The following is a 27,064-nucleotide window of genomic DNA, read 5'->3' as shown; positions in this document are numbered from 1 at the left end:
TTTTCCTATAACATCTCTGCTATTCTGTGTTGCTGTTCACAGGCAATAATCAATATCAGATGCCTTCTGTGAACAAAGAATTGGCTGGTTGGGGGTAGGGCTCTGGATATTGCCGGCACACTGGGCACCGTGGCCATATTTCACCCAGATTAACAATGAACTAAACTATCAAACTAAACCAGTGGGGATTTTCCTGCTCCTAAATTTGAAAAACAGAATAAATATGGCTTTAGCACCTCTAAGAGACATAGGAAACCGAATCCCTAGCAAACTTCCTGATTTGTAATCCAAAGGCAATCTCTTTGGGAATATAAAGAACAAAGAGAGACTCCAGCTTTATCCTTCACCTTAGGAGACAAAGAAACAAAACAATTTGACCTCTGTGATGAGTCCTGGCCTGGCTAGACACTTAAAAAAAGGCTGGACTGGAGACTGTGGGTGAGACAAACCATCTTAAACAAAGATCATATCTTCCTAGATTAAACTTTAGACTTTAGGATGCATGTTTTCACTTTATTTGCTTGTAACTATTTCTGTCTTTATCTCTTTTACTGGCATCACTTAATCCATGCATTTCTGTCACAGGCAGCAGCAAGGGGTGGCAGGTGGGAGCTGGTCTGCGAGGGGACCCTGTTTAAAAACCCGGCTTCCCATGTTGACCGGCTCCTGCCTGCAGCCCTGTGCAACTGCCTCTGATAGCCCAGGTTTATTGGTTAATTGTGTAGTTGTGGTTTAACCCAGGCAGTCTACGTGTTGACATCCCTAAAACTTGTCATTGAAGGTTGCCTTTTCTAATGGATTTCATCTTATAAGGTTTGGGAGATAAGGTAAATACACTGGTCATTGATCCATTGTACATGGTTTTCTTCAGGGGCAAGATGCAGTTGAGACCACACATCAGTTTCCTTTTGCATGCTTTTACCAATGTAACAGACATATGGAAGCATTCAAAGAAGAAATGGTTACTTACTTTTCCATAGCTTGTTTTTGAGAGTATTGGGCAAGTCTTTATACCCTGACTTTGCAGCATGAGGGCTCAGAGATAGGTAGGGTAGCTCAGTCTTCAGAATACTGGACAGATAATGGACCATATTAGAGTAAACATACACTGAGTATCTACTGTAGACAGTCATTTTCTGCATTCCTGGCTCCAGTCCATTGGTGTTTTTAGCCACAATACTCTGTTCATCATCTTTTCTCTGACATCTTTGCACCTTTTTCCATGCTACCCTGTGCTTATCATGCCTTCTCTAAATCTGTCTCCTAGCCACTTCTCACTTCAATTAGATACCTCCTAAAACTAATTGTTGTTGTCTTATATATGAAAAATGAAGGGAGGGATAGGGGGAAAATAAAAGGAATATGACCATCCAGACATGCTTCTTTGGGCTGAGTAAACACGTGGTCTTATTATTGTTACCCTTGTTCCTCTATTATCTTTCCTGTTTTTTTGCATGTTTATAACCCTATTTGTAAACCTTGTTGCAACTGTGATTGCATGTTCTTGTGGTCTGGACAGATGTCTGGTTTGCTGAGTTTCCTAGACAAAGGCCAAGATGCTTAGAGTTGAACACCTCACGTGCATCATTGTGGAAACCACCAATTACCCTGCTTTGTTTCTGCCTCTCAGATGGAATGTCCCCCTGGCTAGGAATGCTCCTCCATGTATATATATAATATATATACTTGTTGCTTTGAGACATTTAGCACATTTTGGACTCTCAAAATAATTATAAAAGCAAGAATGTTGTATTGAAAAATGTTACCCATTAAATATGAAGAAGTTGGGCCAAAAATATATAAAAGTGAAGCTAATTTTAGGTTGGTAGAACACACTTGGGTGTGTTTCATGCTCTATCTGCAAAACGTATTCACTATATAAACAAAAAAATTCAACCCACACCTAGTTTAAAAAATACGGAGGCTAAAAGTAGAGGCAGTTTGAAAGTTATAGCTATACTTATGGATGGGCTGACTTATTCTCTTTTATTAGCATTACAGAAAAATTGGTAGTTAGTAGTCATTACTGACTCCTTTTATGATATTTTTGCAAAAAAAGTTTTTGATGAGCAAGATTCTGTATTCATAACACTCACCTCCCAGCTTCTTCACTCACAATAATTCTTATTCTTTTTTAATAATGTCTCATTTTTTAGTCAACTGACATCAATGTGGTAAGACGGACTGTCACACAAGGGAACCACAATGAAGTAAAATAACAGTAGAAACATGAGTGAACCCAGGTCAACCATGTTATGTAATTAGAAAGAAAATGTGTTAGCTCAAAACAATGTTAACGTGAAGTTTAATGGCAAAATGGCTTCATTATGTATTTATGCGGAGTATAGTAATTCATTGTAATCTCTTTAACTAATCACATAGATAAGAGTTTGTGGGATTGGAGGTAATATAGAGGAAATTCTTTATTGGCAGTCTTATCCCCTCCCTCAGAAGGCCCTGGAGCTACAGTTGAGGGTATAAACGTAGAGGTGCCACACCTACCCTTTTATTCCTTCTTATTGTCACTGTCTGTGCTCAGCAGTCAGAACATGCTGTCAGTTGTTCCTCTGTAAACTTCCATTTAGTATTTTTTGCTAGTTTGTGTTCTTCATAATTTATCATATGGACCCATGGGAAAGAGACCCTTGAAGAATTTCACAAGGATTTCAACAACTTCCACACCCCACCATCAACCTCAGCCTGGATCAGTCCACATGAGAAATCCACTTCCTTGACACTACAGTACAATTAAATGATGGACAAATTTCCACCACCATATACCAGAAACCCACCAACCGCTACACTTACCTTCATGCCTCTAGCTTCCATCTCAGACAAATTTCTCAGTCTATTGTATACATCCAAGCCCTAAGATACAACCGGATTTACTCTGTTCCCACAGAGGCAAAAACCTACAAGGATCTATATAGAGCATTCTTAAAACTGAAATGCCCTCCCAGAGAAGTGAAAAAACACATCAACAGAGCCAAAAAAAGTACCCAGACATGAACTCCTCCAAGACAGGCCCAAAAGAGAAAGCAACAGGACACCACTTGTCATCACCTATAGTCCACAACTTAAACCCCTCCAACTCATTATCAGAAATCTACAACATGTCCTGGAAAAGGACTCCTTGCTCTCATTGGCCTTGGGGAAAAGGCCAATTCTCACTTATAGTCAGCCCCCTAACCTGAAACAAATTCTTTCTGGTAGCCACACAGCACAAATACAACATAAGCATCTAAGAACCCACCCCTGCAATCAGCCCCGGTGCCAACTCAACCCACACATCTACACAAGCATTTTCATCACTGGACCCAACCCTATCAGCCACCAAATCAGAGAGTCATTTAACTGCACATCCACTAATGTGATCGATGCCATCAAATGCCAGCAATGCCCCACTGCAATGTATATCAGCCAATCTGGACAGTCTCTTCAGGAAAGAATTAATGGACACAAATCGGATATCCGAAAAGACAACACACAAAAATCTGTTGGAGAACACTTTAATCTTTCTGGAAACTCATTAATGGATCTCCAAGTTGCTGTTTTGTTTCAGACCAATTCTACAAGCCAAATACACAAAGGAGCATTGGAGCTTAACTTCATTCACAAGTTTAATTCTTATACCAATGGTTTGAATTGTGATATCAGACGGCTCGCACATCATCAACCAACCAAACAATGAAGGTGCTAATGCTTCTTGATGTCTGTGTAAAATTTGGTGTTGGTCATTTTCCTATCCAAGTGCTAACTGATGGTTCTTATCAGCCTCTTTTAACTATTTAGTCTTTGAGATGCTACTAGACTAGTTGTTGTTTTGTACGTTTTTCCTGCTACAGACTCACTCGGCTATCCCTCTGAAGCTTATCTAACTGTCTTTTTTCCTTCCTTCCCTTCAATTTTTTTTCCTTACCTCTCTTCCTCCCTCCTTCTTCCCCTATTTATTCTTGGATTTGTACTTCCAACATTCCTGTCATCTGAACAAGTGGGTTGTGCCCACGAAAGCTCAAGATAATATCTACATGCTTTGCTAGTCTTTAAAGTGCTACCAGACTATGTGTTATTTTTTCAGTTTTTCCTGTTAGACTAACTTGGGTACCCTTCTGAAGCTTTTCATCTCTCAAGTCAGTTCTGAGGCAGGTAGATCACCTACATGATCTGGGAGCCACAAAAGTACCCTTTCGGAATTAGTACTTGCTATTACCCAGAGTAAAAGGAGCTCTCAGGCTTAATCTGGACCTTTGGTACCTAATAAATAAATCAAGAATTTTTGGTTCCACATGTCTCCCTTGCAACTCTTATCCCTTCATTAGCCCTGGGAGATTGGTATGCTGTCCTAGACTTAAATAATGCATATTCCATGATCTACACATTAGAGTCTTTCATCTAAGAGCTTGATGTGAAGGAACTGATGGATGGACATGGCAGCTCCACCCTTTGTTACTTTTTGCTTGCACCACGAGTGACACCATGGTGAAAGCATGTTTGCCTCTGTGAGAACTGCCAGAGACTGGTCCCTGGCACCAGTGCTGATGGGATACATTCACACATGCCTAGAGTAATGGACATGTGCAACATATTTCAACAAACAATAATAATGAAAGGTGAATAACTGTTCTTTTTCTAGCCAAAAAATTGTGTGCACACATATTAATAGAAATTTGGAGTTAAAAGCTAATCTTTTTTTAAAGCAACCATATTTCCCAAATAACACATAGCTGATGTAATAAATCATTTGGTCATAAAATGCATCTTATGATTTTGATTCTTTTTTTAATTAGAAACATTTATTACAATCTGAAAAAATGTATTATCTTAGAAATGATCATATTTATACATTCACTGACTGCCCTATTTAACTTTGGATTTCTTGCATTTTATATAGGAACCCTAGCTATAACTGCTGTCTATTACAAGAGGGATAGACTTTTAATACATTATCATGAAATATTTTATTTGTATATTTTCTAGGACTATTTTGAAGGAGAGTGGTTTTGCAAGGTATCTTCATTCAGCTGTCTTAATAAATGGAGCTATGCTAATTTTTGGCGGAAACACCCATAATGATACTTCTCTGAGTAATGGTGCAAAGTGCTTTTCTGCTGACTTTCTGGCGTATGACATAGGTAAGTACTGTATGTAAGAATTATCAGGTTAGGTATAAGAATCACAACTTTAATTTATGAAAAAACAGCAAATGTCCTCATTAATAATTCATTCACAAAATGTCTATGTATCTCTTATATTTGAAAGATAAAAGTTTATAATCTTTTTTTGTCAAGCATTTTTTGGACTCCATTATAATTTTGTGGCGTTTCTCACAGGTGGCTTCCATGCCAAAAAAATAGGTAAAATTGGCCAAAAAATATCTTGTATTTCTCAATGCTTAAAATACCCTCCCCCTCAAAAATATAGACCACCATGGTATACTATTATCTCTTCATGTTAATTACTATTTGGAAGTTCCCTGGAGGTACTCATTCACCTCACCATGAGGTAGTACACAACACCTATTTTCAGGTATATTATAACACTGAATTTCATTGCTATTAAAACCTTAGCTTAACTAGAGAAACTATTAATTGTGATGTGTAAGATATTGATGGTTTATTTCTGATATTAAAAGCTTTATAAAATAATAGACACATTAGAATAAATCAGAACATACAGATTTTGTTTCAGATACTCTTTGAAAGTGGCATAGAAAGTTTGGGGAGTGATGTAGTCAAGGTAGATAATTCAGACCAGGAGTCTGCAGCCTTTCAAAGAAGAGCCAATTTTTTGTTTTTGTTCCAGACTAAAATATTTTGAGCTGCATCATATGTAAAGCTTCTTGAACACACACACAAACACACCAGTGTCTGGAAGGGTGCTCAGGCCTGGAGCAGAGGTGTAGGTGCAGATGTAGGGTTCTGGCTCTGGGAATGGGCTCAGGGGTTGGGCCTTGGGTGTAGGAAGGTATATGTGATGCTACTTCCAGTAAAGGGATGGGGGTTGACATGCAGCTTCTTGCCAAGCAGCACTTACCAAAGCTGGAGGTGCAGCATGGCTACAGCAGGCTTCCTGCCTGCCCTGATCCCATGCTGCTCCCGGAAGGAGCAAACATGCCCTTGTTGTTCCTGGAGTCAGTGAATATGTGGCTCCATGCTCTGTGCTTCTGTCAGCACAGTCTCCACGACTCCCATTGAGCAGAGTTCCCCAATCCTGGCCAATGAATGATGCTGGGAAGGTGCTTGGAAGGAGCTGCATATGGAGATTCCCCCTTGCCCCTTTCCCACCATGGGGCAAACTGGCTATTGGAGCTCTCTAGTGGCTGGGAGAAGGGGCAGCCAAAGACCAAGCCAAATGACCCCTGACTCAGACTACAGTAGCCTTATTACTGTATTTCACGAAAACTCAGGGTTATTGATTGTATTTCTGTGCCAATATCAAAGTTTGGAATTTTTTTTGTTTGTTTTCTTCTCTATAGACTTCTTTTTTAACAGAAAACTTAATTTCAATAGAATTATAGTAGGCATAATATCAATGCCTTTTTGTGGACAAACTTATATCATGAGTAGAAAAATCTTAATCAAATTGGCAAAAATGAATTATGTTCTTTTCAAGAAATGCAGTGTAAACCAACGGATGATGCTGAACTTACTCAGTTCCTCCTTTTTCTCAAGACACTTGTGAGGACTCAGTATCTTACAGGAACTATTTAGCAGCACATTTAGACTAAGGCACTGGATGTAATATCTGACATATTTATGCCCTTAATATTAATCTGTTTCTATATTGTATCCTCTAATTCTGCTGCTCTTTGCTCATTGTTCCCACTTTGTGGCAGTAACTTGAGGGACTGCTGTCACTTTTTGTAAGGGGCAGGGCTACAGGAAACCAAAGGTGCAATAGCTAATCAGTTAAGTACACCAGCTTTTCAGTTACATCTACTTTTTCATCATCCACATGCCTCCTTTCCCCTGCAATACCAGCAACAGAGGTACAAGAGCACTCTGCTGAGAGTAGGCACCAGATGTTCGCTACTGTATTTACATTAGGATGGGATAACACTAACTCAAGTCAGTTAAACTGATTAGAGGGCCAGTATCTGTATGGCATAAATCTGCCACAAATATCCATTAGGGATGGTCAAGCACAAGGAGTCCCTGAATTTCTGAGATTTTTTTTTTTATGAGCACACTAGAGGAACTGATCTGATATGTTCATTTTCTGTTCAAAACTAAATGAAATTGTGATAGTGGTAGCTCTGTTCATTCTCATTGTAGAAGATATTCAGCTGAGCTGATAGCCGTGCTGGACCTCTGGGCAAGGCAGGGAGCTGGGAGGCCCTGCTCCATGCCCATGGAAGGGAGGGTTGAGGCCTCAGGCAGAAAGAGGTGGGGCATCCAGCCCTCAGCACTGCCCAAACCACCCAGTGCTGCCTTCAGTGCCTTCAGTGCTGCCTGGAGTGCACAGTGCCGTGCCCCAACAATGATGAAAAGGGCCTGGGGCTCGAGATGCTGCTGCTATGCAGCAATGGAGGCTGGGAGCTTCAGGACTTTTTGTATTGCTCGCTCCGGAGCAGGCAGGAGCACCCTTCCTGCCCCCTATTGATGGGCCTTGAAGACATTTATAGAACTCACAATTTATAGCTCTGAAGATGTTGCAAGTAGTTAAAATAATTGCAATAGTGAAATAGATTTAGAAAACAATTATACTAAATACAGAATGTTAGTGTATTTAAATATTGCTGAAAATCAACATTTTTTGTTCTTTGAATTACTGGAGTAAATACATTGAGCCTACTGCTGTGAATCGTGAAACATTTATAAAACAGGAACACTGATATCTGGGAATCTTTGATACAGTATAAGGTTTCCCATAAATTATGATACCCATCATCTTAAATACATATGGAAATGAAACTAAAGGAATGCACCTTTCCTTCCATTTTGGCATTGAATAGAGCTGTGAATTTTGGAGGAAGATTTTAAACATAGCTAGAACAACCTGAGTTTTCTTCCTCTTATGATTATTTCATCAATGGATTAATGAGAAACCTGAATGCTTATTGATAATCACTGATCAGTGATCAGAGGGGTAGCTGTGTTAGTCTGAATCTGCAAAAGCAGCAAGGAGTCCTGTGGCACCTTATAGACTAACCGAAGTGTTGGAGCATAAGCTTTCGTGGGCAAAGACCCACTTTGTCAGATGCGTGTCGCATCTGATGAAGTGGGTCTTTGCCCACAAAAGCTTATTCTCCAGCACTTCAGTTAGTCTATAAGATGCCACAGGACTCCTTTCCGCTTTTACTGATCAGTGAATAGCTCTTACAGTGAGATTTCTGAATCTCTAAAAGGGAAAATAAAAAAATTGCCTAAGGAGAATATTGTCTTAACTAGCCAATTAGCCCGTCATAAGACGGGATTTTTAGGTCTCTCCTCCACATCGGTCTTCTCTCCTGAGCCTCCGGTCTCTCGCTCTGTCTCTCTCTCTCTCTCTCTCTCCTCCTACTGCCTCTCCTCCTCTCTCTCAACTCTCCTCCGCCTTCTGCCTCTCTCTCCGTCTCTCTCTTTCTCTTCTTCCTCTCCTGCCTCTCACTCTCTCTCTGCTCTCCTATGTCTGTTGGGGATGCACGCTCATCCAGGTCCTACCTCATGGGTGTGTACATAACCACCCCGCCTCCCTTTGCCTCTGCCGTGGTGCTCGGCTGACTTCTGTGCCACTCAGCTGGGTTGCCGTACAGGAGCAAGCAGCGCAAGCAGCTGTTTGGAGTCCGCACGGAGGTGCTGCCTGGGGAGCGCAGGCCCCAGACAGCTGCTTGTGCTGCTTGCTCTCGTGCGGTGGCCTGGCTGAGCGGCGCAGAAGTCAGCCAAGCGCCACAGCAGGAGGCAACAGTGCCGCCCAGAGGGAACAGCCAGCATTTCAGCATTAGAGTCACAGAGAGTGGGCTATATTGTCTTAATTTGTCATTCATTGACTGTCTTTTGACTCCATTGGAAAAGACTGGCTGTCTTGGGACTCCTCTGGAAACAAGCAGCCTATCAAATTAAGGAAATACTTGATCATTTTGAAGACTCTTTATGCAAAGTAAGTCTTCTGCAGGAGAATGCAATGGCATAAATAGAGAAGTAACTGGATACTAAAATACCTTAGAAGAGAACAGTTTCCATTTTTTTCCAGACATGATTAAATTCTCTTCTGTGGCTACTGACAATCCCTTGCGTTCTCCGGCCTCCTAAAGTTACTGTCAAATTGCTATTCTGAAATACTGCCCTCGACAGTTAACTTAGATGAACAGCTTCTTTTTCAACCAAAACAGCTACTAGAATCTGAGGATTATATGAGGAAATACAGGGGTACCTTTACTCAAAGGTCTGTCTACACTACACACCTTAAAGTGGCACAGTTGCGCTAATGCAGCTGTGCTGCTGAAAGATTGTTCATGTAGTCCCTCTGTGAGGAAGGGGAGAGCTCTCTTCTGGACCTAATTAAATGACTTTGAATGAGCAGCTGTAGGTATGTCAGTGGAAGCTTCTCCTGCTAACATATAAATGTACACACTGCCACTTATGCCTGCAATATTTATGTTGTTGTGAGGAGGGAAGGTGTTCTTTCACACTCCTGAGTGACATAAGTTTACAGTTTACTAAGGTTAAAGAGTATGTATTAATCCATTGACACCAGTGGTTGGTATTCACCAGATTTATGTGTTTCTTCTCCCAGGATCGGATAGTGTAAATGATGAAAGATTATTTTTCCATATAAGATCTCAAACCTAGAATTGCTAGATTGATAGAAATGTGCTTTATTACCCTGCATTTTGTCCGTTAGGGAGCTTGCAGCAGACCAAAGTTTTAAGATTCTGATCTCTATCTTGAATCACCTCATTTCTGACTTCCAGAAGGCAGTGATAATCTTTGATTTATGATGGAAGTGACCTGCCTGTTATGGGTAATCTGCCAAGAACTTGCCAAGTAGCATGTGTAAAAAGGAAGACGTGCATTTTCAAGTCGCTATATATGAATTGGCTTTCTGATGTCAAAGGTTTGGTAGGCTTGGAATAGAGAATATGTTTAGGTCAACTGTTAAATTTCCTGTTTCATTTATCCTTAAGACAAAAACAGAAATAAATGTGTCTGTGCCTATATTAACCACTCTAAAATTTGTAACACTTTTCAGATAGTGCTTAGTGAACTGAGTGAGTAACAGGAATAAAAGAAAACAAATCAAACAGTACCTTGACTCTTCAGATGAGGCATGGAACCACAAGAAATTCTACATTAAAAGATTAACAGTGTGTAGCATGTACATTGTCCATGAAGGGGCATGCCTATTGCTCAGTAGATGTACAGCATAATGTGTATGCTCCCATTCTTTTAGGAAAGATGCAAACTAAAATGTTATAGTCACAAGTAACCTCAAGAAAAACTGTCACTCTGGAGGATAAGGAATATTGGCTTATTATTGGGAAGTAAAATTAAGGACCGTTTAGTGGTATTTTGGTCATATTTATTTTTTCTTACAGGAAGGTAACGTGAATGTATTAGGCAATACAGTCTGAGTTAGGCAATTTAGGAGGGGTGGGAATGATGGTTTATAGTAATAAAGTAAGTTGCAAAAGATATATAACAGCAGGAGAGAACTCAGAAATTCACAACTTTTCTGAAGCGCACACATGATCTTTATCCTTAGGTTGGTGATATCTTAACCTGCCTTAAAAGCCAGTTCTCCCCCATCACCAGGCCTGAGGTGTTGCAAGCCCCCTGCCTGCACTACTGCCTGTATCTAGCAGGAGCCACTATGCATGTGGGGTCCAAGCTCCCTGTGGACATAGGCTACTCTGTGGGAGGCAGAGCAGCCTATGTCTGCAGAGAGCTTGGACCCTCCCCCCATGGACAGGATCTGCTACTGGACAGAGATTGCTTTGCAGCAGCCTTCCTTCCCCTCTTCCCCCAATAGCCTCTGTATCAGAGGCAGCACCGCGGGGTGGCAGGCAGCCAGTCTGCGTGTGGTGCTGGTTTTTAAACTTTCTCCACTTGGGGAGTAGACGTTTTTGATGAAATCTTAGTAAATATTCTCCCTATCCGACAAAACGATGAAGATGAAAAGAGCATTTGTGTACAAGACTCATAGACTTTAAGAGTTTTGAATATTTTAAATAGAAGGGTGGGGTAAAATATTTAAATAAATAAATAAATAAATTAGATGGGACCCTTGTGATCTAGTCTGACCATCTGCATATTGCAAGGTACAGAACCACACCCACTCCTGAAATAGACCCCAACCCTGGCTGTTACTGACATCCTCAAATCATGGCTTAGAGACTTCGAGTACAAAGAATTCTTCATTTACATTAGTTAAAACCTGCAAGTGACCCGTGAACCATGCTGCAGAGGAAGGTGAACTGCCCCCTCTCCCCACCAGGGTCTCTGTCAATTTCACCCCTCCCAGCCTTACCCCACCCAGATGGGGGGGGGGTAGTTTCCAAATATGGGAGAAAGTCAGACACTAAACATGTGGGCAAGAACCACTAGGCAGTTATTATAGAGAAGTATTTCCCAGATAACTCAGAGCTGTCTCTATATAGTGTCCCATCACTGGCTGTTGGGGCCTTTTGCTACAAGCAGTTTCCAGTCTGTCGCCAGCTATCATAAACAGTCCCATCATTCCATCTCTCCATAACCTTATCAAGCTTAGCCAGCTTTTGAAGCCACTCCTGTGATGGTTAGAAACCTTCACCTTATTTTATGCCTAAATTCAAGTTTATAGTCCTCAACCAGGGCTCACAATTACTGTACAAAACTAGTCTTTGATGCATCCTCCTCACATAGAGTCTTAAACACAGCTGTAATCTCAGTACGGAGCACGTCACAAGTTATACTTCTACATGCATGGACAGCATCCCAATCAGTGCTACATTTCTATCACTTGTCCAGAGAAACATTTTTCTTAGTGCCTTAAGAAAGGTTGCTGGAAAGGATTCATACCCCCGATTCTTGGAAATCAAGAAGAACTCCTGAACCTAACATCAAGAATTTCTAATGAAAGTGTCTCTGGCCATAATTTTACCTCTTAGTAAATATTTGCAAGCTCATTTGCATCAGCCATTTCCTGGCAATGGTCATCCAATTATTTCAATAGCTAAAATTGCTGGTGGCATGCGTAGGCTTATCCTTCTCCCATCTATGCACATTTCTTTGATTCACTGCTCACTCCTTCCCATTAGTGATGAATGAGGCGGGAAGCTGTGCAAACAGAATGAGAAATTTTTTATCTGATAATTTTCTTTGTGTTAGCAGCTTCTCTCCTCATTCAACCCACCCCGGTAGTCTTCTAAATGACCAGAATACAAATTGAAAATTTTCTCTAGAGGTAGACTTAAACATATAATTCTCTTAAGGTTAATTAATACATTATACAAAGTAGTCTTAATCTGAATAATTTATTGCTGGAGTATTTCTACAGCTATAACAGAAGGGTGGGGCTTATTCCTTGTTCTTATTAACTATATTGAGCTGCCTCCAAATTCTAAATTTGGGAGTTTTAACCCATTAATTACAAATGAGAAAAGCTGCAAACAGAAAATTATTGGGTAAGACATTTTTCATTCCTTCTACTGCACAGGTTCTCAACCTTTTTCTTTCTGAGGATATGCTATAAAACTCCACAACAACTCTACAACAACTGTTTTCTGCATATAAAAGCCAGGGCTAGTATTAGGGGGTAGTACGCAGGGCAGTTGACCAGGGCTTCACACTACAGGGCACCCTGGAAAGCAAAATTACTCAGGCTTCTGCTTTAGAGCCAGGTTCAAGGCCCAGGCCCCCCGGCTTCAGCCCTATGTGGCAGGCATAGGATTTCTGCCATGAACCCCAGCAAGCCTGCCATTGATCCTGAGTGGTAGATCCCCTGAAACTTGCTTGCAATTCCCCATGACCCCGTAACCCTGGTTGAGAACCACTGTTCACCTGCAGCTGCTCAAAGTGGTGAAAAAGAAATAAAAAGACTGAGAGGGCAAGGGATGACACGAATAAAGATAAAGAAAGAAGAAGGGGGTGCGAGAGGGAGGAAGAAAGCAGAAAGGATATAATTAACTGGAATACAATAAAATGGGCCTCTGTGAGCTTGATAGAAACCAAATTGTTCAGGCCACAATTATGTTGCACTTTAAAAACAATGTCGATCAATAGAGTTTGCATTTAACTGGCCTTTATGTACTTAAGGTGAATGACACCTTGTACAAATGAGATTACAGCTCTTTCGTATATCAGCGGTTCTCAACTGGGGGTCTGTGAGCTCTTTTACAGTGGCTTGGAGGCCCCACGACTGAAGCCACAATTTCAGTTCCCCCTCCCCCATGAGTCTGATGCTAGGAGTGTGGGGATGAAGTCCTGATCCCTGGGCCACCCATAGGGCTGAATCCAAGAGGTATAGGGTTGAATCTCTGGATCTCCCAGAACATCCTATAGTGCCAGGAGGGGAATGGGGCTGAATCCTAGAATCCCATACTCTGGTGCTCTTGTGGGGCAGAAGCTCTGAGCTCATGGACACAGCTGGGGACATGGAAGGCATTGTCCTCCCCCACCCTCAAATTGCAGCCCAAAGCATGGCAGTTTCAGGAACAACTCCACACATTCCCCCTAGTCGGAAGCGGGGAGACAGAGACAGACAGTGCAGGGCTGTTGCTGCTCTGGCTGATGCCATGGAGCAGACAGTAAGAGCATCCTTTCCTCTTCTGTTGGTGCTCCCACAAAAGCAGCTGGTAAGAACCCCCCTGGTGGGGAGAACCTGCTCTGGTCTGGCAGATTTCTCTAGGAACAGGGACTGTAGGGGAGTCCTTCCAACACAAGGCCCTATTATTGCTCTATTGACACTCTGAGCTATGCCCTCCCTACACTTTAAGCTACCCCCGGGCCACACACTGCCCCACCTAGCCCTCTTCCTGCACCCTGAGCTAATCCTTGCCTATACATAGCCCCTAGGCAATCCCTCCCTGTATCCTGAGCTGTTTTCAGACTTTGACCTAAGTCCCCTACCTTTGAGTTATTTATCTGTTGTGTGTCTTTACCCTTCTCCTTCTGTCCCCTCCGGACCCAGAAAGACTGGGTGGCCTGCTGAGGTGAATTGGGGGGTGGAGGTAGCACTTCCTCCCTGGACCCAGCCATGCGGAGGTGGCCCTTGCCCACCCCAAATAGAAGTCAAACTACACCTATGCCCAAGAGCTCTGCTCTGAGGCCACTCCTGCCCCACTGGGCCCAGGAGTATTTAAGGAATGTCAAGGGGGGTGCTCAGAGAAAAAGATTGAGAATGATAGACGATGTGTATCATTCAGTGAAAGTAGGGATGTTAAATTTAGATTAATTAAACTCATCAGATAGTCGATGGGATTTTCATCAAGCATTCGATTAGTCTATAAGTGTGCCTCACCATTGAATGGTAGCAAGAGCCCTCAGGAAGCATGGGGTCAGCGAGGGATCTGAGCCTTTGAAATGTACAGGAGCCCTGAGCCTTTGAAATGTCAGAGCCCTGGTGGCCCCATGCTCCCTGCAGGGCTTCTGCTTTTGAAAGCTGCTGGGACTCTTGCACATTTCAAAAGCAGAATCACAGCAGAAGCGGTGTGTGTGGAGACTACTTCAGTCCCCACTTGTGCCATTTCCCACTGTGCCTCTACCTCCCATGCCCCCCACGGAGAGGGTGCTGGGGGAACTGGCTTTTAAGCTGGCTCCCCCCAACACTGGCTCCTGTTCCCCCCCCCTTGATGCCTCTTTTTAATCATAGTGTTGCATTCTGTTAATATCCACGGTTATTTGAACTGTTCTCAATGTTAAATACTGTAATAGCAGATATTTCATTTGATTATCTTCAGTAGTTATATTTTGTCACCTACAATTGAAAATTAAGTGTCAGGACCTGAGTGCAGTTTTATCTAGTGGTTAGTGCCCAAGCGTTGGATAGTGGTTAGAAACAGAGACAGGAGCAGGGAGTTAGGATTCATTATGCACAGCCATGGGTTAGAACTGGAGTCAGAAGTCAGTTACTGGAGCCAATGGTAAGAGTCATGGTCAGAAGTTAAGCCAGGGAGCAGGACTGGATTGGAGCAAGACAGGAATGAGGCTGAATACAAGGCAGGAGCAAGGGACTGGAACAATCACAGCTGTGGGCATAAACTGTGAGTACCAAGGAACTGCTGCTCAGTGTAAATGTAGACCTTGTGGTTCTTTCAGTCTATCTGGCACACTGGCCAATCAGGCCATTTGGCTGCAGCCCAGCTGGGCTCCATTAACCTTCCTGAAGGTTAACCTAACTAAACATTAGGTTGAGCTGAGAGACTTGATCCCATGGTCCTGAGAAATAGCAAAAGCTCTGGGATATTTGTAAATGTAATTTTAGGAACTACACCCGATTTTTATTCTGCATGAAAATGTTATGATTTTTTAAAAATTTTCATGGTACATTATCCTGTTTAAGATAATTATTACAGTTAGCACAGTATCTGTTTCCTTACAAATCACACTTGCCATGCATCATTAAACTGATAAAATAAAAAAGAAACAGATGTAGTAATTTTATCCCTATATTTTGAAAAATTTGTAAATCTTAATTAGATACAAACTTAATCTTCTAAGCCATTCATTGGACCAAATTAAAAACACAATCTCATAGTGCACATCAGACATGAAAATATTTTGTTTAGGAAACTACAGCAAACACTTACTTTTTGCTTTATTGAAATTTTCCTAGTTGTGAAATAAACACAGCTCTAAAATATTTATTTTCCTCAGCTGCATCATATGTTTTTGTACAGTGCTTTGAAGACAAATGGTGCTTTATTATCAACATCATGTTTCTTACTGTTCCCCATGCAAATGATGCAGTATTGTTTTCTTACAAGTTCCATCTGCTAAATGGGTGTTGTCTAGAAATAAACTGAACTCTAGAGATAGGACCTATACTGTTTGTCACATTCTGGCCTATAGGATATTGCTGATAATATCTTTTTTATGTCTGGCATAGTTACATATATTTTGTTCTAGCTATGTTACTCACAAAAGCCATTTATTTTCTATATTCTTCTGCAATGATCATTGTTAAAAATGAATTTTCAGAAAGTTTAGATGCTTTTTGCACATGCACATACTTATGAAGGGTGAAGGTTCAGAACTCTCAAGATTTTATGCACATAATGCAGTGTTCTCAATTTCTTATTTTAATATTCATTATGTGTTTACATACATGGCAACAAATATCCTGAGTATCAGAATATAAGAATGAAAAGGCTGTAGCATGGAATGAGATTTATAAACATTGGAATTGCTATGGTATTACCTGGCTCTAGAATCTTACCTCAGTTGATGTTCAGGTAACTCTGGAAGACCCTTGAACTTCTGCCCCTCTTTACTCATTATCCTAGTAAGAGAGGGCTCTGGTTGAGCTGTTAATTCAGGTGACTGCAGTATTTGTGCACCAGTCAACATTTGACCTGTTGTCACTGCCAAAGATAGTTGTGGCTTTTTCTCTGGTGACCAGACACTCAAGTTTGTCACTCCAGGAGATTTGTACCTGACTGAGTAGCCTGCTCACTATACAGCCCTGTTACATTATTTTCACTAAAGACCAACCACGTAGGGTTGCCAGGTGTCCGATATTGGCCTGGACAGTACGGTATTTGTGGCTTCCATCCGGTAAAAAAACAGAAAATACCAGACATCTAAAACATCCGGTATTTTTTATTTTTCTCGGACGAAAGACCGCTTGAGACATTCTTCCCCTGCTGCATTTGGTGGGGGTAGAGAGTGTGGGATTTAAAGGTGCCGTGACATTTTTGGGGGCACTTCTTTTTGTTTTGTTTTGCGTAACAACTTTGGTCCCCATTTCGCCCCTCCCCCCCCGCCATATTTAGTATTTTTTTGTGAAACTATCTGGCAACCCTACAACCCAGGGTTACACTTACACTGCTTTTATTAAATGTTGCTGTTGAATTAAATAGAGAAGGGGTTGAACCTGATCACACACATACATCGAGGAGGAGGGGAAATTGTTCTCCTTAGCTTCTGATGATAGGACAAGAAGCAATGGGCTTAAACTGCAGCAGGGAAGGTTTAGGTTGGACATAAGAAAAACTTCCTGTCAGAATGTTTAAACGCTGGAATAAATTACCCAGGGAGGTTGTGGAATCTCCATCACTGGAGATATTTAAAAGCAGGTTAGACAGACATCTGCCAGGGATTACAACAGATTGTGCTTGGTCCTGCCATGAGGGCAGAGGACTGGACTTAATGATCTTTCAAGGTCCCTTCCAGTTCTAGTATTCTATGATCCAAACACTCCTATACAAACAAACCCTGGCTTGCTTTTGCTTAGTTACCAGTCTGCTACTCACATTAACTCACTGGCCAGGCAAGTTTAATGCAAGAGGGAGGAGCAGGGACGTCTCCCAGTCTGGACTGACACTCCGATCTTGACAAGACCCAGAGATTCATACAATACAGCCCATCTTTTATAGGACTTTTCTTCCATTCAAGTCTATACATTTTGCTGTCGGTTGTGTTTAACATCTGTTTATCTGGGAATTATTCTTTACTCTGACATCAGTATGTTGGTGCTTCCTTCGCGGTGTTATTTCAAGGCTGTCTTGTTTGTAAGGGATGCTTGCTCTTAACACTCCAAGGCTGTCCATAATGTCCTGCATCGTTCTGCTTTGTTTTGAGCCTCAATTTATGGTAACTCGATGCTTCTGAATCTTCCAGCCTTTTCTCTCCCTTCTTCCACTATTTGGACTCTGAAATTGCTGGGCCTTCAAATTGTTCTCTCTCCAAACAATCACATTCCTAACTCATTCAGTCTCTCTCCCCAGGATCTACACAATTGTTTCACACATGGAAAAAAGGGATAAAATTGTCCATACAGAAGGTATCAATCCGTTTCAATACAAATCTTCTGTTAGTACAAACTTTTAATCATTCATCAGATTTTCTTTATAACACAATCTATATTCTAATTACTTTTAAGAGCAACAGTATGATCATGCTGAATCACAAGAATCCTTCAGATCTCTTTCTCACATAATGGAAGGTTACAGCGCTCCAAAGGTTACAAAAGTTACATTCTCATTATACTGAAACTTACATCTACATTTTACTGTGCTCGGGGAAGAGGCTTTATACAACAAGATCCATCACAGGCAGGGAAATCCAGGCAGGCATCATCTCAGCCTCTTCCTTGAAAACTCTCCGGTGACATGAGTTCACGTAAAAAAAAAATTAAAACAAATCTGAATTGTTACCCAACAACCTCCATATGTTTTCACAAGGAATGCTAACATGGGTAGACAGTATTGGCAGTATGGTGCCTCTCAATCTAATAACTCCATAGTATAAGGGTTTCTGTCTGGAAAGAAAAAAATAAAGTGCGATTCAGCTCTTTTTCATGCAGTTATATGGACTTTTGGTCTTTGGGTTTAGAAGCTGAGAGTCCTCTTACAAGTTAATGTATAGTCCTAACTTTTCCTTTTCCCAGGAAAATTCAAAAGATAAAAATGAGGGAGTGGAAGTGATTCTGTTTGTCTTTCTGGTTGAAAAGGCTATGACTCTCAGGTTTGATTAACCTAATGTTAGATCTTTTAAGATCTCAAACTCACAGAGGAGGTCTGAGGCTGCAAAATCTGTCCTCAAGGACCAGGCATATTTAAAATTAATATTTGGATTATCTGACATTAAATATATTCCAACCTTGCCAGGTAAAAGACCATGATCTCAGAACTAGAGATGTAAGTGACTAGTTGACTACTCAATAAGTAAATGCCTATTGGGTAGTCGAGTAGGAACCCAACTAGTTGCTTCCCCCGTTGCTGCCTCTATCAGGGAGCACAAGCCAGTATTGGGGGGAGCTGGCTTAAAAGCCAATTCCTCCCCTCAGCACCATCTCCACAGGGGGCAGTGGGGAAACAGCACGAGTGAGGATTGAAACAGTCCTGCATGTGCTGGTCCCGCTGCTGTTTCTCTCCCTTTGGAATGGGAGAAGAAAAGAAACTCATCCACTCCATGAAGTGCTAGTGCAGACTCTGACTTTTCACTTCTTTTCCCTTCAAAGGAAGAGGCACAGAGGGAAATCCACACTAGCATGGACTGCTTCGTTCTCTGCTGGTGTGGGTTCCTGCTGCCTCTCTACCTTTGAAATGTACAGGAGCCATGGGAGGCTCTTGTACATTTTAAAGAAAGAGGCACAGTGGGATAGTGAGTGCCCCCCTTATCGACTAATTGAGTAGTCGATGAAAATTCCATCAACTACTCAATTAGCTGATTAATCAAAATTCAACATCCCTACTTGGAACCTCACTCTGCTCATTTCAGCACTTCCCAGATTGAAACCACTGCAGAAGGGGTTGTTATATTTCCTATTAGTTAGAGTAGGTCTCCCAATGGCTATCCTCTCCAATCAGATGAAACATTTTATTTTTGAAGTTAGGAGCTTTCTCTGAGACCCTTCTTTTATTCAGGCAGGTAGGTCTTACAACAGTCATAGCATTCATCCTAAGTAAAGAAAATGTTCTTTAAGCATCAAAATCCAGTTCAGAGCACTGATCCCACAGTGGAGTAATTGTCTCCTTCACTGAGATCTGTAGACAGCCATTAACTCATTGAATTCTGTGTAGTAGTTATCCAGTGCTAACCAGTTCATATATTTGATAGAAGTCTTCTCTATGACCTAATGCTGGGGGAACATGGAAAATGAATATAATCTACCTAATTTTGAATGTCAATATTTAAAGAATGATTATGTTACTTAACTTATACACTACTTTGAAAATCCCATTGCAATGGATCTGTGGGTTTTAACATGAAGAAACATAGGAAAACTTTTCTGGGCTTCTCTGAAAATTGTATTTGTTTGAGTAATTAAGTGCACAGATCTGTCCTACAGTGGGAAACTAATGGGCCATCCAGAATAGAGAAACAAATTGAAGTCTAAGGATGGGGTTTGTTGTCACTGGGTAAAATTTAACATATTCTGCAGTAGGAGATATTGTGTTTTTCCCTCAAAGCATATATTTTATAATAAAACTATCTGTAATTAAAGAAATGTAGATTTAAATTATGCTGACTGCTGAAGCGAACTTTATGAGGCACAGCATTCCCTATGCTGTCAGTGACTAAAAGGTCTGGTTTTGCCTCTGTGATGTCTGTAGGCTGAAGTACCATTTGTAATGGATATGTGGACCTTGCCCCTTGCAGTAGCATGCACCATGTGTAATGCTTAAGTTTCCTAAACCTATAATTCACATTGTTACTGGTCCCTTACAAGGTTATGGGAAAAGAGGCAGCTTCTGCCTTTTATTTCCCCTCCCACAAGTTATGTCCATTCTGATCTAAACTCTTTGAAGATCTGCCATCATCATTTCCTGTACTGATTATTAGAACAGTTTTATTTGCGTATCTGATACTATATTTTATAAAAATTAAATTGCAAAAACTATCCTTAATTAATATAAAAAAAATTCTTGAGAAACATAATCAAGCTACTCACCCACTCTATGAAGTGCTAATGCAGACATTGACCGTTCATTTTCAAGAACCTGTGAAAAATTGCCTACAAACCTCCTTTTTTAAACAAAATTAAACCTGGCTTCGTATTTCAAGTAATAAGCTGCCCTTGCTAAACTCTACAGTAAATTAAAGGAATATGCTGGTTATGTGACTACATTTAATGGTTAATTGCCCTAATTGTTTGCTAATACTTACAACCCACAGACTCACTTATATAAGCATTTCTACACTGGCAAGCAAGATACTGTATGTAGTGAAGGTATGTTAAAATAATGTACCACTGTATTGAGCCTATTAATTGAGCACTGCTACGGGCTGTGTGCGACTTGCTAAGTAGCAGTTTGGCAGGAAAGGACATGGGAACTACAGTGGATGAGAAGCTGGATATGAGTCAACAGTGTGCCCGCCTAGTCAAAAAGGCTAATGGCATATTGGGGTGCATTAGTAAGAGCATTGCCAGAATATGTAGGGAAGTGATTATTCTCCTTTATTCACTACAGGTGAGGTCATATTTGGAACATTGTGTCCAATTCTGGGCCCCCTTTAGAGAAAGGATGTGGACACATTGGAGAAAATCCAGTGGAGGACAACGAAAATGATTTGGGAACTGGAGCACATGACTTATGAGGAGAGGCTGAGGGATTTGGGCTTATTTAGTATAGAGAAGAGAGAAGGGATTTGATAGCAGTCTTCATCTACCTGAAGGGGGGTTCCAAAAAGGATGGAGAGAGGCTGTTGTCAATGGTGACAGATGACAGAATGAGGACCAATGGTCTCAAGTTGCAGCAGGGGAAGTCTAAGTTGAATGTTAGAAAAAAACCTATTTCACTAGGAGAGTGGTGAAGCACTGGAATGGGTTACCCTAGGAAGGGGGTGGAATCTCCATCCCTAGAGATTTCTAAGTCCAAGCTTCACAAACCCCTGGCTGGGATGATTTATTTGGGATTGGTCCTGCTTTTATCAGGGGATTGGACTCGTTGACCTCTTGAAGCCTCTTCCAACCCTATGATTCTATGATTCAAAGTCTGTTTTATTTGTATAAGTGAAACATGGCTAATTAAGGCTTTTAGTGAAAATTTTATGTTTCAATATTTTAAAGAAAAGTTTGGTTAGAAAATTTGATAAGATATTGAAATTCAAGTTGAGTATTTCTATAACCTTAACAGGGCTCAGCATACAGTCTTTGATGTCTCAAGGAGGCATCTCAGACTATTTTTTGCAGGAACCTGCAGGGTAGGTCTGTACGTCTCCCCAGCCTCCCTTTTCTGAGCTGGGTTGCTTTCTTTGCAACCCTGTCTCTAGTTGTAGCATGTGCTTCAAGGTTGGGGAGGCCAGGGTAGCTGGACCAAGTATAGTCTTATAACCCATTCTGTCTCAGTGTTAGGTTTGTATACCCCATCACAGTGATATAGACAACTGACTCAAGAGTAAGGGACAAAAGGTATGGTTAGATGACCAGTTTCCAGGTTGGAAAAGAGTTACAAGTAGAGTTAGGTGGTTCGACAGACATGCTGAGCCCCTTGGCAAGGTGAAGGGAGATGACTCTGTGCTCCTGGAAGAGGCAGGATCTCGGGTGGAGAGGGCGGGGTGAAGGGCCCCCAGAAGTTAGCTTGAAAATATCTCCCTGCAGCTCAACTCCCCTCAAAGAGTAGCTGTGCAGAGGAGGAGGAAGACCTTCCCCAACCCAGTGGACTAGAAGCTGGAGCCTGGTTAATGGTAAGAGCCCTTGGTGGGAGTGCTGCCTGCTGTGCCCTTTTCTTTTCCCTACACTGGCTACTTTTTATGGGAGAGAGATGAGTTCACAAATTGTGACATGTTTTTCTTGGCCATGAATTTGTTAAGGATCTCAGTAAAGCAGTGCTGTTTATTTTGATACTTTTAGTAATATGTTAATGTACTCTCTAGCTGAGAAATCATTCAGAAGTTGTGCTCAGTTGAGGTCCCCGGAATATATTTGGAATTTTTCCCTTCTGCCTTTTGGATAGAAGCAGTAGTGGTTTGAAACTTGGTAGATGTGGTGTTTCAATTCCTTATTCCCCAGCTCACCAGTCTTTGTGTGTTGCCCCATTGCACCTTGCTCAAGTATCAATCACTACATCCCACAGTGACAAGCAAATACATGAGTCTGGTGTTTCTGGCACTAAAACTCAGCAGTGAAGCAATTAGTGATATTTAAGTTACTGTGGGATTTCAATATAATTATCTCACTGAGATAAATAGAATCACATCTCTAAGAGCTATTGTTTGTTTCCAGATTGATATTTTTTGAGGCGTTTTTTGCAAATGTAAAGGATAGAGAGAAATATTTTTGTTTTAAAAGGAAAGTTATATTCTGGGACACATTCGTTTGGTTATTTTAAAAACACTGAGTTTTATATGGTACTAAACATAGCAACTTGGTTATAAACTATGGACACAGTAAGATTTCATTTTAGTGACTTTGAATAGGGTGATGACACATTGATTTGACACCTGTCACATGTCTCTCTTCAGTTTCTTCAAGATCATACTTGGGATCATAACCCTTTGGTAATGACAGACATCACTCTGAGATGGAAATAGAATTAATTTCTGACACTGCTATAAGACTGATTATTAAGATATGTAAATGTTAGGTATTGTTTAACTCTTCTGGAATTGAGCACCATAAGGTTTGTATTTACTCTGACCAACCAGATACATACATTCTGTATTTTAACAGGTAATTTTATCAGGTAGGTATGTGGTAGTCATCCTGCAAGTGCAGAATTGTTAGACTATTATTTTGTGGCAAAATCTGTTCCCTGGACCAAATCTCAGAGATATTAAGGATCTGGAGCAAAGATACAAGTATATTAAATCTGTATTTTGACAGAAATAGGCAGTTGATAGTTTAAAATACACAAGACAAAAACCTCAGACTGTATGCTGAGCTGCTCACTTATCCAGAGCATAGGGGGTTTGTTCCCTGAACACCTTATGCAACTTATGAAGCCACCTCAAAACTTGAATCTGGTTGTGCAGGGATAAGAACACTGTGCATCTGTTACCCTTCACCCCAAAGAGGCAGGAGAGAATGGGCAGAGCCAAATAGGTGCTTGCTTACTCCATTCCCATTTTTACCAGTTTCCTGGTGAGATGCACCTATCCTTTTTTAAAATCAGGAGAATGGCAATATACCCTTAAGACTCTGAAGCCAATCGGATTGTATGTCCTTTGCTAGATCAAGGCCCGAGTATTTAGTGCATTGCAGGATCAAGACTTCTATATATGAAGTTACTTTTTACCCTTAATTTTTATCACTCTGCACATTTATGTGGATTCACACAAACTTTGTTACTGTTCAGCGTTTGTTGTCTTGGTACATTATTAAATTAGTAATTAAATTTTATTTGTGCACATTTCATACTTGTTATACAGCTTGTTTATTCATACTTGTTATACAGCTTGTTTATTTTTCAAAAAAATTTCTATATATTGAGGGCTATGGTTTTCAATATTTTTTTTCTTGAGACTCACTTGAAGAAAATTGTTGATGCCTGTGATCTAGCATAATTATATATTTTGACTAGAGAGTGCAGGCTCCAGGAGGTCATGGCTTTGCCTGGACATGTGGGCGGGGCCAGAGGGGGCCAGAGGGCACAGGGGTGCAGGTTGGAGGGGTGGGGCAGAGGGGTTCAGTATGTAGGTGGGGACCCTGGGTTGGGGAATGGAGGTGGGGTTTAGGAAGTGCAGGAGATGGGATGGGGCCATGGATGAGGGGTTTCTGGTTTTCAAGGGGCTCAGGGCTGGCACACGGAATTGTTGGGGCACAGGCTTACCTCCGGTGTCTTGCCATCAGTGATGCAGTGGGATGATAAGGCCTGTCCTGGCACAGTGGACTGCATTGCACCCTGAAAATGCCCAACAGCATGTCCAGATCCACAGGCTGCTCCAACCCCAAACTCTGTCTCCACGCACCCGGGGGAGGCGGGACTCAAACCCACAACCCTGTTCTCCCCAGGTGAGCACCCTATCCCTTAGGCCATGCGGGAACATTGGCCAGAACCTGGTTTGTCACCAGCCATTGCCAAGGATAAAGGGGCTAGTTTTGAAATTGGCTTCATTTTTTGGCTTGTTTTGCTTTTTTCTCTTGTGAGAGTTGGCCGCCTGCCTCCACCAAGGAGCCGGACCTGCAGCTGACTGTTTCCAGGGCACAGTACTGTCCTTAGTGTCAGAACAGGCAGAAAGCTGGCCTTAGCATTCCCGCAACCCAGGACTGGGTCTCAACCTATACTTTGAAAATCACTGATTTAGGGAATATTGGTATTGGTGATTTTTGGCTTTTTCTTGCCAAAAAAGTTACCTACAATAATTCCAAAGTTGTGCAAAGGAAGAGAAAAAGGATAACTTCTAGAGTTCTTTCATACACTCCTCCCTCCCTTGTGGGGGAGAAAGAATAATAAAATGAGGGAGAGGACTTTGGCTTATGAAGGCCATGAGTTCTCCCCCTATTCTTTGGACAAAAAGCCTATCCGCAGAATCCCAGGGACTTCTGGGACCCATCCCTTTTAGTCTTTTAATCATACTGGAAATTGGCTGCAAATTGTGATGAACTAATATCCATATCAGTTACTGCCACCAATTATTGTTCAACCTGACCGTGCCCCCAGGATGGTACAGGGAGGATGAAAAACAAAGCAGACCTCTACCAATTTAGTGCCAATGGGAAGAAAACAAGTTATCACAACTATTGTGTTTATTTTTGGACACTGTATTGTAGTGGAAAATGTGCAACTCTTTCATTAAATGTTGATAATGATTTTGTTTTATATTGTTATAGAAGTTTTATCTGGCATTGCCAGGTAGTGCCAAAACAGAACACTATTACAAATTTCTGTGTGTTATCTCTTTTCTATAAGGTTTATTGGGAAGCAATCCTATTACAGGTTCAGTATATTTTTCTGGCTCATTTTGACTCATCAGTCTCTTTCAGCATTCACTCAGTTATGTTAGTGTTGAGGACTGTACTCGCTTTGATGATTCTGTCTCTTGTCTGTTTGCTTTTATGGAAACAATCCCATTCCAGGAACATCCTGTTTTGCTGGCACAAAAAACACTTTTGTTGCTTTAAGTTAGAATAAGAGGAAGCTGCATATCAAACTTGGTGGTCTTAGATCTTACCATTTAGGGGGAGATTTTGGTCAAACAGATAATCAGACAGACTCTCTTAAATATATTGTAGAAGAGGCACAAAACTATTGAAAGATTCCCTTACATTTGGATGATCCCCCTAAGAATGGCCATGCTGGTGTTAGGACTGCTGTATGCTAACAATAAGGTACAAAGAAGTCCTAACACAGGGCAAAAAAAATCTACTTCCATACCATACATTTCTTGTATGACTCGTACCCAACACGAAAGGAACATCTGTTACACATTTTTTTTCTGTCACAGAGTCACTTCTTCACTTGTGTTCTTGTGCTAATTTGTGGCTTTGTCATGAACTCTAAGTAAGAGGTAATACATTATTGTACTACTTTTAGAGCAGACCAAAAGGCAGACTGTGATTGAGAAAATCACCCTCTGCTTTTTCAGTTTCTTCCTTGCATGGCAATAGGGAAGTGGCCCCTTGCCGTGTTTTTATCTGGTGTAGTATTCTTTCTACAGATCACTGGCATAGTTATTCTAGTTGTCATGAGTAACCAAAGGTCACATCATGGCCCTGTACTCACTTGTGCTGCTGCTGATAGGCCGCTATCTGTGGTTCTTGGGATGTTCACACTTCATGGGATTGATGACTGTTATATCTAAAGAAGAGATAATTTTCTGTAATATTATTGGAGGCTTGTAAGTAGATAATGGGTGTTAGTTTGTGAGCAAGCGAGTCTGTCTGTCCATCCATCTGTTTGTTCAAGAACTCCTTCTGTCCTGACTTTTGCACTGCCCTCACCCTAAGGAACCTGTCCTGAGGGACCTGAACTATGCTGGCTAAATCTGCTGTTATATAATGTAGCACGTTGTTTGTATTCGTTAAAGCAGAGTCTTCAAACATGTGGCCCATTTTAGTAGTGAATGGGCAGGAGGTGGTATTGGAGTTATTTTTCTGACGAGGAGTAGCCATGTTAGATTAACCATTTAACTGATAAACTAATGCATATTGGTTAATTATATTGGTTAAATTCAGACAGCTCCTGCAGAGGAGCTTCTTTGCGGCAGGGCAGCAAAGCCTTCTTCCCGGTAGCTGGGCCGGCTGGGGTTGGCGGCCCTGCTCATGGGGAGGCTTTGCTGTGGGCTCTGCAACAGCTGAGCTGAGCTTTATGCTACAGCGCCCGGAGCCTGTATAACTGCTAAGATTTTTAGCAGCTAAATGGTTACCATATTCAACAATTTGTAACATCCCCGTGGGGGACCTCAGCTTTCAAAAGCTTGGAAAAACATTATGGCATGTATTTAGCAGGGCAAATCATAAAATGGTGCCAGCAAGAGTTATCTAAATGAAAACTCTGTTGGTCTGTTCCTGGGATGGGGAACCTACTTCAGACCATGCCTGGCTTTGATCTGGCCTGTGA

The 27,064-nt window shown here is 41.3% G+C and overlaps 1 protein-coding gene across 4 annotated transcripts in view; it reads left to right on the top strand.

The window, feature by feature from the left end:
- ATRNL1 (attractin like 1) overlaps positions 1 to 27,064 on the top strand; it is a 999,362-nt gene that overhangs the window by 162,036 nt on the left and 810,262 nt on the right. For all 4 annotated transcript variants that reach the window (XR_012905692.2, XM_075935409.2, XM_075935410.2 and 1 more), the window contains exon 10: positions 4,978 to 5,132. Coding sequence is in view for 3 of the 4 variants with exons in the window: in XM_075935409.2 (XP_075791524.2) it covers positions 4,978 to 5,132 (155 nt within the window). In the remaining variant the exon portion in view is untranslated. The remainder of the gene's footprint in view (positions 1 to 4,977; positions 5,133 to 27,064) is intronic.

Source organism: Pelodiscus sinensis, chromosome 8, assembly GCF_052426305.1.
Source record: "Pelodiscus sinensis isolate ZL-2025 chromosome 8, ASM5242630v1, whole genome shotgun sequence".
In the NCBI taxonomy this organism is placed as follows: domain Eukaryota; kingdom Metazoa; phylum Chordata; order Testudines; family Trionychidae; genus Pelodiscus; species Pelodiscus sinensis.
The sequence above is the reverse complement of the archived record's forward strand: the minus strand, read 5'-3'. Positions and strand labels throughout refer to the sequence as shown.